Raw genomic sequence first — 16,393 nt, forward strand, 5'->3', positions numbered from 1 at the left:
TCTATGTAGGTCACTGGATAGTGAGGAGGAGCTCCTGCTAAATTGATACAAGAACATTGAAGTCAATTATAACACCTTTATTGGCTCAGCTAAACTACTGTTAACTAACTCTTTGTATAGACACTAGACCTGGAAGCATTCCAGTCTTTTCAATGGAGAAACTAAAAGTCATCTGGGGAAATAAATTCTTCATTCTGACTGAAGGAATTTGCAGCATGGTAATCTGATAACTGTTGGAAGTGACTGTTTACTGATGAGACAAGCCGCATTTGATTGAATGATGCAGGTTTGATTGTAGGGGTTCTTACGCCAGGATAGATGTTGTTCGTATTTGTATAGATATATTTTGCTGTGAAATGTAAAAGCAAAGCATGTTTACAATTCTTGTACAGTAGCTGAAGAAAATCAATGAAGCCATGAGTATTCAATGTAAATGTAGCAACATGTGAATTAAGAGCAGGAATGGTTCAAACGGCCTCAGGTCTGCTCTACCATTCAGTAAAGTTATAACTGACCTGATTGTGGCCTCAACTCCAGTTTCAGAGTAACCCCTCATGCCCTTATATTCTTGAATGACAAGGGAGTTAATGTAACTCACCCCTAAAAATGTTCAGTGTCCCTATCTCCTCCTCTGTCCGTGGAAATGAGTTGCATATCCACAAGCTTCTGGGTTAAAAAAAAATCTTCTCATCCCCATCTTAAATAGGAAACCACTTATTTGAACGCAGTGTTCCCTAGTTCTCATCTCTCCCACAAAGGAAAACATCCTTTCAGCATCCACCCTGACAAGTCCCCTCAGGCACTTGTATGTTTCAAGAGATCACTCTTCATTTGTTGAAGCTGCAATGGATACAGATCCAACCTGTCAAACATTTTCTCCTCGGATAGCCCCCTCATCTCAAGAAACAGCTGAGTAAACATGCTCTAAACTGCTACTAATGCAATTATGTCTTTTAAAAAATGAGACCAGACTATGCAGAGTGCTGTAAATGTGATTGCATTATTCCCAACACAACTGTAGCAAAACCGCCTTGTGCCTGTATTCCATTCCCCTTGCAATAAATAACAATATTCTATTTGCCTTCCTAATCACTTGCTCTAGCTGTGCATTGTCATTGAGTGATTCATATACCAACACATTCAGATCACTCTGTATTTCCAGGGTCTACAGTCTCTCCATATAAATGATATGCTACAGTTCCTGCTCAACTGTTTACATTTACCCCCAAATTATATTCCATCTGTCAAATCTTTGCCCATTCACTTAACCCATTTGTATTAATTTGCAAACACCTTATGTCTTTTTCATAACTTAACTTACTTTCCTATCTATCTTTGTGTCATCAGCAAATTTAGTCAGTGCACATTTAGCCCTTTCAACCAAGTTATTGATATTGATTGTAAAAAGTTAAGATCCCAGCATTGATCTCTGTGATCTGTCACTAGTTACATTTTGCCAAGCCACACATGACACATTTTATCTATCTTCCTTTGTTATTAGCCAGTAAATTGTTTACCAGTGCTAAAATATTACTCCCTACACCATCATCTGTTATTTGGTAGAGTTACCTTTTGATGTGGCACCTTACCAAGGCTTTATAGAAATCTAAGTATGACATGTTCATGGGTTTCCCTTCAGTCATATTGCTTGTTCATTCCTCAAAGAACTGTAATAAACAAGTCAAACACAATAAGCCTTTCACAAAGCTATGTTAACTCTGCCTGAATGCATTGAGATTTTCACTAAACCCTGCACATTGTTATTATATTACATTATCTCCATAAGAGCTCTAAACGTTTTCTTTATGACAGAGGTTGAGTGAACTGTGTAATAATTTCTAGCTTTCTGTCTGTCTGTTTGAAGGAGAAGTTTGAGGAGAAGTTATATTCACAATTTCATTATTTCCAATCCAATGTGAGCTTTCCAGAATTTAGGCAGTTTTAAAAAATTGAAACCAAATCTCAGCAGCCACTACTTTTAAGATCCTCAGATGGTGTCCAACAAGACCCCGTGATTTGTTAGCTTTTAGTTCTAATAATTTTCCCTGGTGATTGTATGTGTTTTAAGTCCCTTCTCACTCCTGGTTCACAACTACTTCTGGGATGTAATTTGCGTTCTCTACAGTGGAGACAGATGCAAAATGTCTGTTCAGCTTATCTGCCATTCCCTTACCTTCCTGCAATTCCTTGGGGGCTAATACTCACCCTAATTACCATTTTTCTTTCTAAACATCTGTCAAAATTTTACATTGTTTATATTTCCAGCTCATTTTCTCTCCTACTCTAATTTCTCTATTTATTAATGTTTTTGGACATAGTTTAAAAAAGAAAACCCTGTGACCTTCACAAGACTTTGTGGGATTACATCTCTTATTGTTCAATATGTCACAATCGTTAAATTCCTCAGTTAGCCACAGAGAATACAATTTGAAATCAAAATACTGCAGGTTCTGGAAATCTGAATTCACAGAGGAGATGTTGGAGATGCTCAACAGATCAGTTCAGAAACTGCTCTGAAGAAGTTGTATTTGACTCGATGTTAATTCTGTTGCTGTCTCTATAGATGATGCTAGACCTGCTAAGATTCTCCAGTACTTTTCCTCTTTATCACAGTACATTTTTCCTCTGGAGTCATTGCTTCTCACTGGAACGTCTGTTTGCCAAGTGTTATGAAATGCCTCCGTAAATGTCTGCTACTACAACCCCACTCACCTATCAGTTAACCTAATTTCCCAGTTTCCTTTTCTTCTTCTCTGGTAGGAAATGGTGTTCTTTAGCATATTAAATGTTGTGATATTGACAATGTCTAATTTCTAGTCCTTTGGCTAAAAAGAACTTGAGTATTGTTGAAAATCTATAGCTTTTACCAAAGCTTTCCATCTTACATTCATCTAAACATCTTCAGGATTACTCATGTAAAGGAGAACAATATTTTATACTGTATGAGAAGTGAGTGCTGATTGGTAAATGGACTCTGATTGGTAGAAGTTGGTCACTTGATGAGTGCAATATGAGAAGCTTCAAAAAAAGTTTCTCTTCAACAGGACCAAAGTTAATTTGACTCAGTAACTTAGAAATGCAGAGTGTAAGAACAGGAATGCAATGGCAAATGCCTGTCATGCCAGGGGCTTGCGTTCATCTAGGGTGACTGTGTGGAATTTGTACATTCTCCCTGTGTCTGCGTGGGTTATCACCTGGTGCTCTGGTTTCCTCCCACAGTTCAAAGATGTGCAGGTTAGGTGGATTGGCCATGCTAAATTTGTCCGTAGTGTCCAGGGTGCATGGTTAATGTAGGGTTACAGGAATTGGGATTGTGACATGGCTCTGGTTGGGATGCTGTTCAGAGGATTGGTGCAGGCTCAATGGGCCAAATAGCCTCTATCTGCACAGTTGGGATTCTGTGAGTGGACAGTTCAGGTCTTTTGAGTCTGTTCTGTCATTCAGTGTAATCATGGCTGATCATCAATCTCGATACCCTGTTCCCAGTCATTGGAAACGTCCTTCCTGTGTTTGCTGTGCTTTTTGCTGTTAGAATTTTATAGGTTTCTATGAGATCCCACTCATTCTTCTAAACTCCAGGGAATTCTAACTGATCCAGTCTCTGTCAGTCCTGCTATCCCAGGAATCAAGCTAGTAAACCTCAAATATACTCCGTCCAGAGTCAGAACAACTTTGAGGTGTAAGGAAACAAGGAGACCATAACTGCACACAATACTCCAAGTGTTGTCTCACCAGGGTCCTGCACAATTGCAGCAAGATATCCTTGCCCCTATATTTGAATTTGCTTACTATGAACACCAGCGTGCTATTGGTCTTCTTTGCCACCTGCTGCACCTCCATGCTTAACTTTCAAGCGACTGGTGTACACGGATACTCAGGTCCCCCTCCCCCTTGCACCTCCCACTTCACCAATCTGTTACCATTCTGTTAACAATCTGCCTTCCTGTTTTGCTAGCAAAGTAGACAGCCTTACATTTGTCTACAGTATATTCATTTGCCATGCATTTGCTCACTCACTCAACTTGTCCAAGTTGCACTGAAGCATCTCTGCATCCTCCTCACAGTTCACCCTCCCACCCTGCTTTGTGTCATCAGCAAATTTGAATCAATTACACTTGTCCTCATCTAAATCATTATAATATATTATGAATAGCTGGGGTCCTAGCACTCATCTCTGCAGTAACCCACTAATCACTGCTTGCTTGCAAATCAGAAAAGACCCTTTCATTGCTATACTGTTTCCTGTCCGCCAACCGGTTCCCTATCCGTTTCAACACACTGCAATCCCATGAACTTTAATTTTACAAGCTAATCTCTTATCTGGGATTTTACCTTAAAATTGAGCAAGAGGAGGCTAGATGGCCTTTTTTTGAAAAAATAAAATTGCATTTATATAGTACTTCACACAACTGCCAAACATCCCAGTGCTTTGCAGACAATAAGTACGTTTGAATAGTAGCCACTGTTGTAATATAGGATTTGCAGTAACACCCATAAGCAGCAATGTGATAACCGGATAATTTACTCTTTTCATTGTGGGATCAATACTGACCAAGGAAAGCTTCTCTCACATCCCACACAGTAGCATCATGAAATCCTTTACGTTTACTCAAGCAGGCAGCTGGAGTCTCAGTTTAGCATCTCATCTGAAAGACGATGTATCTGCAGTACTGCCTCAATACTGCACTGGAATGGCAGCCTTGATTTTTTTTCTGTACTCAGACCCTGGAGACACTGCTTGAAGTTCAACATGTTTTCTCAGTTAATATTTTGAATTGTATAAATTTAGGTGTTTTGTAGCTCATTGCTAAAGCCATAGAACCTGCAATTATGTTGGCAATTGCCTCTTGATTTCAGTTGAGCCATAAATGAAGGAGAAAGTAACAGACATGTCACTTCATGCAAATAGTTAGAAAAAAATAGCTTTTGCTGCACAGAGAGGGTTCTACAAGGATAATGGAAAGAAGCTCACAGTTTTTGAAGGTAACTTTTTGAAATGACTGTAAGCACCTTTGTTTTGGGTTTGTATCTCAAAATCTTTCTGTTTGTGTAGGTGGTGGAGGAAAGCGCAAGGGTAAAAGTAAAAAGTGGAAAGAAATATTGAGGTTTCCTCATGTGAGCCAATGTGAAGATCAAAGGAAATCAATAGGTGAGTAACGTATCATAACCTTTGCTTTATTTGTGCAAAAGCAACAGTTGAATAATTATCATGCACAAGCAGTTTTGGTGAAAACACAAACTGACAGGAAACCTCTCCTCTTCAAGAAAGCAAAGAATGTAACAAGGTTTACATTGTTAGTCTTTTAGCTGCTCTGTCAAATTGGAGTAAAAATATTCAAATGTTAGTGTCTTATTCACTCCACTGTAATTTAAATGCTTTTACCTTGAGTTTAGACATTTTAGTTTTTCCAAGCAAAAGCATGCTTACAAATACAGTTTCCTTCAGCCCAAACCGGCCCATGCCGACGAAAATGTCCATCCATGTCAACCCTATTTCACTATGCTTGGCCCATATCCTTCTAAACATTTCCTATCCATATATTCATCCAAATACCTTTTAAATGTTGTTAATGTGCCCGCCTTAACCACTCCTTCTGGAAACTCATTCCATATGCGTACTGCCCTCCTTAAACGAAAAGTTTCTCCTCAGGTTCCCATGCATTCTTTCCCCTCTTACTTTAAACTGATGCCCTCTCATCCTCAATTCCCCAACCCTGTGAAAAAGACTGAATGCATTCACCTTATCCAGGCCTCTTGTGATCTTATAGAAGTGTGTAAGATCCCCCCCTCAGTCTCCTACACTCTAAAGAAAAAAGTCTTAGCTTGACAAACCTCTCCCTTTAACTCAGTCCCTTGCGTCCTGGCAACATCCTTGTAAATTTCTTCTGCACTCTTTCCAGTTTAATAGCATCTTATAGCAAGGTGACCAAAACTGAACACAATACTCCAAGTGTGGCTTCACCAACATCCTGTATGACTGCAATATAACTTCTCAACTTCTGTACTTAGTGCCCTGACTGAAGAAGGCCAGTGTGCCAAACGCCTTCTTCACTAACCTGTGACTCCACTTTCAGAACTGTGCACCTACACTCCAAGGTCCCTCTGTTTCACTACACTCCTTAAGGTCCTACCATTCACCATGAAACTCTTGATTTTGTACACAGACTTTGTTTTGGTCCCTATGCCTGTTATTTACACTAATTGATCTCCAGTAGCACTGTTTGTTAGCTATTATCCACCAATTGTGTATGTTGGAGGAATCCAAAGTCATTGAATTAAAGAGATAGAATAGGGTAAGTTTCAGTTTTGTTAAATAATATTTTCAGATATTTCTGGAGATTGAGCTTTGCAACTATTTGTAATTCTATAAGATTTATTTAAACAGATTTTCCTCTACCTTTTTATCCCATACCTTGTACAAATCTGAGGATAGGCAGTGAAATGTTATGTACATGGTGGGAGGTAGGTATCTGCTAATTAATTGGACTGGGGTAGTGGAATTTACTTGCACTTGGGAGCAGTTCAGTGTATTTGAAAATAATTTGAATGCTGTTGGGATTTGGCAGAACTGGGCTTCAGGTGTCCTGCTGTTTCACATTATTGAATTTGGAGAGTTGTGCCGTTGGCAGCATAGAGTCCTTTTGCACCAACATCATTGCAGGAGAGCCTGCAATCTGTCAGAACTGTCAGGACAGAGCTGAGGTTTAGCATAACTGGGAGTAGAATGTGGGATTCAGCTATTGGTGTATCCCTGGAGAGGTGGAAGTGGTACAGGATGGGTCTGTTGGCACTACACGTATCAGATTTCATTTTGGTTTGTGGCATTCTAGTTGATCTCTATTAATAATAAATATCCTTGGCCTCGTCTGCAAAACTCTTGCATATTTTTTCTCCCCTGCATGTGATACCCTCACCCTCTCTTTCTCGTTGTGTTCATCTGTTTCTCTCCATGGCTCTCTTATTGTGTCTCACACTCTGTAACATTCCTTTCATGGAAAACTGAATTCATATGGTCCTCTGATCCTCAAAAAAGGATCTTGTTTTCTTCCTGAAATAAGGAGGAGAAAGAAGTGCCTTTGCTGGAGATAGTGTTGCACCTGATAGGAAACACAAAGGCCAGTTATGTGTCTCTATCCCAGAATTAGAGTTTTCATGTTGCTGTTTCATCGAAAATTAATCCCGTTCTCATGAATGGTATTTGGCACAGCTGACAATTGCTAGGTCACATCCAGGTGAGAGTACAACGGGGGATGTGTGCTGATTTTATTTTCAATCCTTAAATAGCTGACTTATTTTTATTGCAATTGAAGTATAGTTTACAGATTCATTCCCCTGATCTGTAACTGGCTGCCAGAAGTTTTACAGAAAATGCCTTGTGTTTTTATCTTGAATCATCAATACTGTCACGTTGTTGAGCATCTGGAGTGATTTAAGGAAGGATGCAAATTCATTAGAAGCCATTCAATGAAAATTTATTAGACTTCTATCTGAAATGAACAGACTCCTATGAGGAACGATAAGATTGACAAGACCTCTAACTGTTCAATATGAACACACAGCAAGGAACAAGCATGGGTCAGTTGGCCCTTTGAGCCTGTTCTGCCTCTCAATAAAATCTGATTTTAACCTCAGCTCAACTTTTCCTGTAGATCGCTGATAATCTTTCATCCTCTTTGTAATCAAGAATCTTGGTATTTCAAAGAGCAGGACGTGATCTGATTGAAAGATACAAGGTACCTGTGAAAAGGATGTTTCCAATTCTGGGAGAAACGCAGGCTAGGGGGTTAAAAATAAGAGGTTTCCCATTTAAGAGGAAATAAAAATTAATCTCAGTCTTTGGAACACACATCCGCCAAAAAGCAGTGGAAGCAGTTCTTGAACCTTATTGAGACAGATATAGATAGATTCTTGATAATCAAGGGGTGAGAGGGTATCAGGGGGGTGCCTGTGGAGTAATTAGATCACCAATCTTCTATTGAATGGAAGGGCAGACTTGCGGGTCTGAATAGCTTGTTCCTGCTTTGTATATTCATATGAGCCAGAACTGTTTCCAGAACTGAACCCACCCCTGGGGTAAATGGGAACTCCTGGGAGTTTTACAAGGAGGTCTCCCACCCACCCCTACCAGCCAGTTGTCATGGAGAAAGTTTCCTGCCCGAGTGGATGCCCAGTTAAGCTTTCAAAGCTGGATGACCAGTCATGAGGCTTTTCTGCTTAAGAGAGGCAGTGAGCTGCAGCAAAAGCTAAGTAAGAATTGACGCTTCAACATGAAGGCTCATTCTGACTGTTTTTAAAACAAAACAATAGAAAAAGCAACCAGGCTGCAATTGTTGTGAGGATGTCCTTTCATAAGGCAATCTTTTTCCTATGCCATGCCAGGAGGACAGGCCTTAGACTGGCTTGGAGTTTGAGTCTTGACTCCCCAGTGCCCCTCCAGTTAAACTGGCTTCCCATTGCAGGAAACTGGAAGTTGACTGGAAAATCCCAGTGGCTTTCTCTCATTTCCTTAGTGTGCTTAATGAGCTGACTTGACTGCCAGCCTTGTTGGTTGGGAGTGCTATTATGTCAAACCCTTCCTAGGCAAATATGGAATTGCAAAAAAACTGGCACGACAGCTAGTCCAGTATTGTCCAGGTCTGGCTGCTTCCATTTACAATCATACTGAGTCACAAAGACTCCACTCTGACCTCCACAAGTAAGCAGGAATACCGCATTGATTATGCAATCAGTGTTCCAAATAGTTTCCTGGAATGCTTTATACCGTGCAAAGGCCAGTCGGCCTCTTGGTTTGGCTGTTCAGCCAAAAGACATTTCTACAATGTTACCTTTTAAGTGGGTTGGTTAGTAACTGTATGACTGGTTTGTGATGCAGTGTCATGCCAAAAGCATGGGTTCAGTTCCCATATTGGCTGAGGACATCATTGAAGTCCTCCCTTCTCAACTGTGCCCCTCACCTGAGGTGTGATGACCTTCAAGTTAAAATCAACACTAGTTGTCTCTCTCTAATGCGAGATCAGCTCTGTGGTCTTCTGGAATTATGGTAACTTTTATCTTTCCTTTGCTTCTCTGTACTAAAGTATCAGCATGGATTATTTGCAACCATCCCTGGAGTCAGGCTTGACTCCTCAACGCAAGCATGAGACAGTTGAACCAAGGTGGGCAACCATGCGTTTTTTAAGATTTTGAAGAAGTCTGAAAATATGTTGTTTTCTTTGGTTCATGCATGCACAGGGAAGTAAGATGATGAAATTACAGAATGAGCTCTGAGCTGTAATCGTAGTTTGTGCTGGCCCACCATTTTATCTATCTGATTAATTAAGCTGCACTGTTCCTGATGAAAATTACAGTTGAGTTACAACTCTGCTAACTCCAAGGTAAACTATACTTGGTATTTCTTCCCAAATTATTTTCCTAAGACCAATTGTTCTGGCAAATACTACGTTAAGTTATTTGCTCAGCAGGTCAGCACACCTGGTAGGATTTGTAAGTAACCCTGTCATAAATAGGCTTTCTACTTTAAGCTTCAAGTGAGACCACAACTTCCACAATATTTAGCAAAGTTTACTGTTGAAGAGAAACATAATGTTAATAAAATAATGTGCAGCTATTCAGTAGAAAAAAATATATATATTAGAACAATCCTTTGAGGTAGTGTTGAATTGCAGTCAGCAAAAGCTAATTTTTTCTCATTTAAGTCGTCATTTTGAAAAGGCTGCTTCAACTCCAATAAGTAAGTCTGGGTTCAATTAAATGTTGAAAGCCATTTGTAATTAATAATAGACTTTGTACACATGCACTATGCAAAGTTTTTTGCATATTGCATAGACTTCCTGTCCGCACAACTTTCTTCCTGTTATCACACTTTTTGAATAACATTTTTAAGTTAACATCAAAATGGAAAATTATTGCATGATTATGTATCGTTATTGGGAAGCTGTACAGAGTATGTTAAAACTTTATTGAAAGGGGAACAGTCAATTTCCTGTCATGATACACTTGCAGGCTTCACTAATCTTGGGAATATCATGGGCATTGGGAATATTGTGAGTAGTTTTGGGCCCCATATCTAAGGAAGGATGTGCTGCTGTTGGAGGGGGTCCAGAGGAGTTTTAAAAGAATGATATCGACAAAGTAGATGTTGTCATATGAGCGGTGGACAACTCTATGTCTGTGCTTGATGGAATTCAAAAGTATGAGGGGAATGTTATTGAAATTTAGGGAGTAGCGAGATGTCTAGATAGAAAGTGGATATGGAGATGATGTTTCCAATAGTAGGAATGGGTAGGACTCAAGGGCACAGACTTGGAGTGTGCTGAGATAGGGAGGAATTTCTTCAGCCAGAGGGTGGTGAAGCTGTGGAAATCATTGTTGCAGAAGGCTGTGGAGGCCAAGTCACTGAGTATATTTAAAACATGGAGAGGTTCTTGATTAATGACAAGATCAAAGATTACAGGGATAAGGTAGGAGGATGGGGTTAAGAAAGATATCAACCACAATCGAATGTTTAGGGTTAGAGTTAGTAGACTTAATAAGCTGAATGGTCTAATTCACTCCTATATTTTATAGTCTTGTGGATGCATACATAAAATGAAATAAATATTTTGCAAAGTGAGTAATCAGATCAAACTTAAAGCATAAGTACATTTTAAATTTCTCTTGCATAAATGGCATCTCTGATTTTAATTTTGCAACAGACAGGACTAATCATGACCATTTAACATCTGTTGGCCCATGCTGCTCTCACCCATCCTCAACTTCTGTGCCTCATCCTGTACCCATTTTTCTTCTATACCCAATTATCAATGAATATAATTCTTTACAACTCAAAAAACCAGCGCTGATCCACATTTCAACTTGCTGTTCAATATCTGCAGTGGTTTGTCTGTCTTTGTTGGTGACAACACAGCACCATAAGCAACTTGTAATTTACAGACTCAGCACGTTGGCCCAGTTCCTGAATAGTATTTTCATTGTCACATTTCCTTCTCCTGGGAATAGTCACTAAGTTGTCTGCCTTGAAAATAATTGTTCCTGCTGGTCCTACCTCCAACCCCCACTTGCCTTAGAAATCCTTCCCTTGCCCCTAAGCTTGCCAGTCACCATCTAAATAGTGTGGGCAGTGAATAGCAGCAACAAACATTGAGTAAGGGAGACTTGGAGGAGGAGCAGAAGCTGAGTTTTAAAGCAAGTTACTGATGGAGGAAGGCAGTAATCACAGTGCCACAGACTGATGGGTAACCACTGGAGACTTTCAACAAAGGGTGTCACAGTGGGAACCTGTAAAGGGGAGGATGAGAATAGGCTGTGGTGAAGCATGCTAGTCAGGATGGACATGGTGCAGAACTGATAGAAGGAGCTTGGAAAGAGTGCAGGGCAGAATGATGTTGGAGCATGCAGATTGGAAAGTAGTCCAAGTGACCACAGCAGGAGAGACAGGGAACAGCAACCCGAGGCATTTGTGAGAAAAGTTAATGGAGATGAAAAAGGAATCTTTTGAGTTAAGTGAGAATGTTTTTTTAAAAAAAAGTGATAAAAGATGTCAATAGGTCTGGGGGGAAGAAAGTTACTAAAAAGCCATCCAGTGGCCACGATGTAGAACTGCACTATGACGCCAGTGTGTGCAAGAATTCACACTGATTAAAAATTAATTCAAAGGTACAGCTTTAAAAATGATAACGTCAAGAAGTTTTATCAACATGCGTTACTCTTCATCATGCTGTAAATGTGTTTATTCCAGTCTGAGCAGATGTTTTAATTTGTCTCTGAAAGGTTGGTTTAATATAATTGTCTCCCAGTGCAGATTTCCATCTTCTCTGGAACTGCAGCAGACCAAATATGCTTAAAAACAACAGAAAAACATTTGGGCTGCTCCAAAGTAGGAATGTATATAGTTCAAATGTTTTAAACGCGGATTTTTCGGATCATTGTTGTCCTCTATCTGTGCTACATCTGTCCGTTTACAGATGCAGTACACTATAGCTTCATCTCACCAAGAAAATTCTGGTTACGCTGGTTTCCAACTTATTAATTCATCTGTTAAATGAATCTAAAGTTTTAGATCTGTACCTTGACTTGTAATTGACTCAAGCGCTTACAGACATTAATAGGAACATTTACATAGCTGCATTCCGTTTTACATGGTATAATACTATATTCGAGGTGATATTTTAGAATATGTATATTTTTTACTGGCAGGCCTGGTTCACAAGCGAAATTTCATTCTACTAAGCTGTAGTCATTTAATTCAACAGCACTGGAAGTCTTTTTTGCTCCGTTTGTGAAATCGTTCTTTGTGCTACAAAATGCTATGAAGATTTGAATTAAGATTTGATTTGCAGTGACTGTGACTATAATTTTGTTGTTTGTTTAAAGAAATACCAAAATCTGTGCAGATTGCAGACAAGTAACAACGATAAATAGTATTATCATTCATGATAATTTGATGACCTTGAATAATGTCATAATTAGTGGACAGATTTACTGAAGTTGGATCCATGTAGCATGCATTTGCCAATGTTTGAGAAAAGTTAGCCATGTTAAGAGTTAATATTTCTCGTAAAACAGTAATTATCCTTTCTTAAAGAGTTCATGTGTAATGCAAAAACATTAATGTAGCAGCATAATTGAATATACCATGGTTGATGTTTGGGGCGTACATGATTAGCTTGTGGCTCAGTCACTATTCGTCAGATTATGAGGAATAAAGGAATAATACTCACCTTTATTCTAAAAGCTGTTTCACATTTACATTATGAATATCTATATGTACGCCCTTCACAATTAAGGAACAAAATATACATATCTGGATATTACATCCATTCATGAAAATATTGAATACACACACCTCAGTCCATGCACAGCAGAAAAGAATTGTCCTTGGTTAAGCTACTAAATACAATGAATGCACAGCATAACACTATGATATGCATGGATATGGCAGACCATTTGTTACATCCCGTTTCAATCAACCAAAAAGAAACTACAATCCTCCTATTGCATCCATCCTTTTTTTAAAAGAACTCATTCCATAATTTTCACCTCCACTGCTCTGTAAAGTGTTCATTCCAAATGTTAATTATTATTTGTATGAGGAATTTGATGATTGGTTCTGAATTTGTTTTCTCAGTAGTTTGGGCCAGTATCATTTTTCTGCATACTGTGGCGGGAAACCAATGTTCAAATTCATCACTTCTGTACAAACATTAATGCAGGAGGCTGTTTGATCCACCTTTCTGATGAATAATTAAATTGACACCCTGTGTCTGCTTCCTTAGGTGGATGTAAATGTTCTCACGGCACTATTTTGAAGAAGAGTAGAGAAATTATCTTTGTTGTATTGATCAATATTTATCTCTCAGTCAATATAATTAAGACTGATTATCTGGTCATTATACCATTATACTGTATATTTCTGAGGGATTAGTTTAGATGCCTATTATCTGGTCTCACTAGGACACAGCACAGTCAGTTTCTCCACCTAGCAGTTCCCATTATCTCAGTTTTTAAAGAAGCATGCTTTTGTTATTTTGACTTAATTCGTTTGCTTGGTACATATGTCATTCTTTTTATAAGTGTGATATTTCGTAATTTTGTTTTTACAAGATTCACCTGTCACAGGTGAGACCACTTACATATTTTGTTCAAATAGTTTGAAAGTCATTTTTAGAATCACAGTGTAAGTTTCTAATAAGATTATGTTTCGAGTTTACCGGCTGATAACCAGAGAAGCGTTCATTGAAAGAAACTTTGGTGTGACTGGCTGGAAGTAGTTTTGACCCTCGTGATGAGCTTTGCTTTTCAGCATACTTCCCTAATGGACAACAACATTCACTGTACAGAAGTAATTGAACTAATAAGTTGTGTTGAGCATGTCATCAGGGGATAGTCTAGCAGAGTGGAAAGCAGTACAATGCTGGTTTCTCTGCACAGATCGTTATGTAACACAAGATGCCTGGAATAGACTTTGTGTAGCGCATTAAAAGCAATTCCTGTAATCTGCTGCTTCAGTCAATCGGGAGCAACTTTCCATTCTTCAAGATGCCTGGACCTGCAGTACACTGAGGTAGACAAACTCCGTCTTTAACGAACTGTTAGACACACCAGAGCATGAGAAGCACTGGAATTTCAAAAAGGAATACTTCTTTAAAAATTTGGACGTAACCTTCAGAGAGGCATCACTTTTCCAGAAAATGCATTTGAAGAATCAAATCTATAGGTAACACAGGTATGGTTTCTGTAGTTGAAGAGGTGAGGCAGAGATAGGGGCATGCACTGATGCAGAGTTGTAACTGGTCAGTCGTAATGATGATGTGACTCTGGGGTTGAATGCTTGTCGTAATTGACATTGAGTTTGCAAATTGTCTTGTTCAACCTCACAAAGTTATCCAAATGGAGTTGGTGGTTGCTTTATGAAACTCAAAATGCTATAGAATCAAGGGAACAAACTGCCACAACACTTTATTCCCAGCTTGAATAATTGCAAACTAAAATATTGTATTCATGTATTATATGACTTTCATGCAAAAACCTTTATTGTTGACTTTTCTAATTCAATTTGTATTCCTTAGGTTGCAGAATGAAACTAGTAAGTCTGCAGGGTACACTATTGTACAAACATTAATGCAGGAGGCTGTTTGATCCACCCTTCTGATGAATAATTAAATTGACACCCTGTGTCTGCTTCCTTAGGTGGATGTAAATGTTCTCACAGCACTATTTTGAAGAAGAGTAGAGAAATTATCTTTGTTGTAGTGGTCAATATTTACTTCTCAGTCAGTATAATTAAGACTGATAATCTGGTCATTATCACATTGCTTCTTGTGATAGCTTGCTGTGAGAGTTTCTTTACAACAGTGTTTAGACTTCAATGTAGATCATTAGGTGTAAAGCACTTTGGGATGTCCCAGGGCCATCAATTGCAAGTCAACCTTTCTTAAACTGTGTTAGCTTCAACTCAGTCAAGTAAGTATTGACATCCAAAGTCTAGACTCAGAAGATTGGCCATGTCTGTGAAACTGTTCTCCTGTGCAATTAACCAGCTTCATAAGGTTTGCAGGGCAGTGGACAGGGAGTAGGAAATAGTGAAACATCTCTCCAGTTCAGTGGCTTTAACAAAGACTCTACCTCTTTGGGTATAAGTCTCAATGGAGTTATTGAAATTCAGCAATCATTATTGGGGGCAGCTTCTGCCTTTGTCATGGAGGAGCTCAGTATAGATACTTGCATCAGTGCGTAAAGGCCAATGGAAGAGTGCCAGATAAAATGCAGTCCTCATTAATGTCTATTTGTAGTACACCAATCCAACAAAATTCTTCTAGCTAGCCCTTGACCTTTTTCTACTTGTACATTGAAAAGGAACATTACACTGCTGTGAGGGGATGTGCCCAGCTGCTTCATGAAGAACTGGAAAAACATTCACAGTGAGTGTTAGAAAGTTCAAATGAATTAATACTAAGTCTTCCTGATAGAGATCTTAAACCTTACATTGTCCTAAAAGCTGGACTGACAATTGCACTTTTTAAAAAATAAAGTGGAGTGATCAAGAATGTTCTCAGATAATGTGACAATGACAATATTGAATGGTTATGTCTATACAGTCACAAATTGAAAATAGCAATGTTATTGATGAATTTGTATTGGAAAACAATTTTCCAATTGTCCATGAATCTGCACTGCAATTTATCCGAATACCTTGAACAACTTAATCATATACATTGTCAAAACATATGAAATCATTCTAATTTATTTTCTTAATTGTACATTAGATATATTTTGTGCAGTGCTCTTTCAAAGGCATCAAAATACAATAAAATATTGAATGTTGAGTAGCAAGAAAAATTGATGAATGACATGAGAGTGGGACTGAAGCATGGTGGAGGAGAAGGTTACATGAGAAGTGTCCTGAAAACAAGGAAGGAGGTGGCTAGCAGGAGGGACATGGCCTAGGTAGGACAATTCCAAGAAAGGTATGGTAGGAAAACACTGCTGATGGTTATGGAACAGGCTTGAAGCATTCACTGGTATTTGAGAAGTAGACAATGCTTGCATGGCTGTGAATATGTAACTGCTTAGCAAGTCACTTGCGGGGAATCAAGACATGACAATGCAGCTGTTTTTCTACATAGTTAGTAATTCAAACTACGATGTTCCCTTTATAACTTCTGAACCAAACTATTTGGTAAGTGTTTGTATCCTTGTAATTCTGCACTTGCTATTTTTATTTCATTTCCAGAAATACATTTTAATTTGTAAATGTGCATTCACATGTGACAGTTCACACAAAATACTTGACAAAATGTGTTAGGTTCATTACAGTACATTGCAGTGTAAAATGCCTCATTTTATTTATAATTCAGATTGCATCTGCAGCTGCACTAAATGCTTCATGATGTAT

General features: G+C 38.7%; 1 protein-coding gene across 2 annotated transcripts in view; it reads left to right on the forward strand.

Annotated features, from left to right (window-relative positions):
- LOC125461777 (G protein-coupled receptor kinase 5-like) overlaps positions 1 to 16,393 on the forward strand; it is a 252,483-nt gene that overhangs the window by 79,679 nt on the left and 156,411 nt on the right. The window contains exon 2 of one of the 2 annotated variants that reach the window (XM_048550971.2): positions 5,054 to 5,149. The exons of the other annotated variant lie outside the window; for it this stretch is intronic. Coding sequence (XP_048406928.1) covers positions 5,054 to 5,149 — 96 coding nt within the window. The remainder of the gene's footprint in view (positions 1 to 5,053; positions 5,150 to 16,393) is intronic. 2 annotated transcript variants of the gene reach the window in all.

This window comes from Stegostoma tigrinum, chromosome 20 (assembly GCF_030684315.1).
Source record: "Stegostoma tigrinum isolate sSteTig4 chromosome 20, sSteTig4.hap1, whole genome shotgun sequence".
NCBI classification, from domain to species: domain Eukaryota; kingdom Metazoa; phylum Chordata; class Chondrichthyes; order Orectolobiformes; family Stegostomatidae; genus Stegostoma; species Stegostoma tigrinum.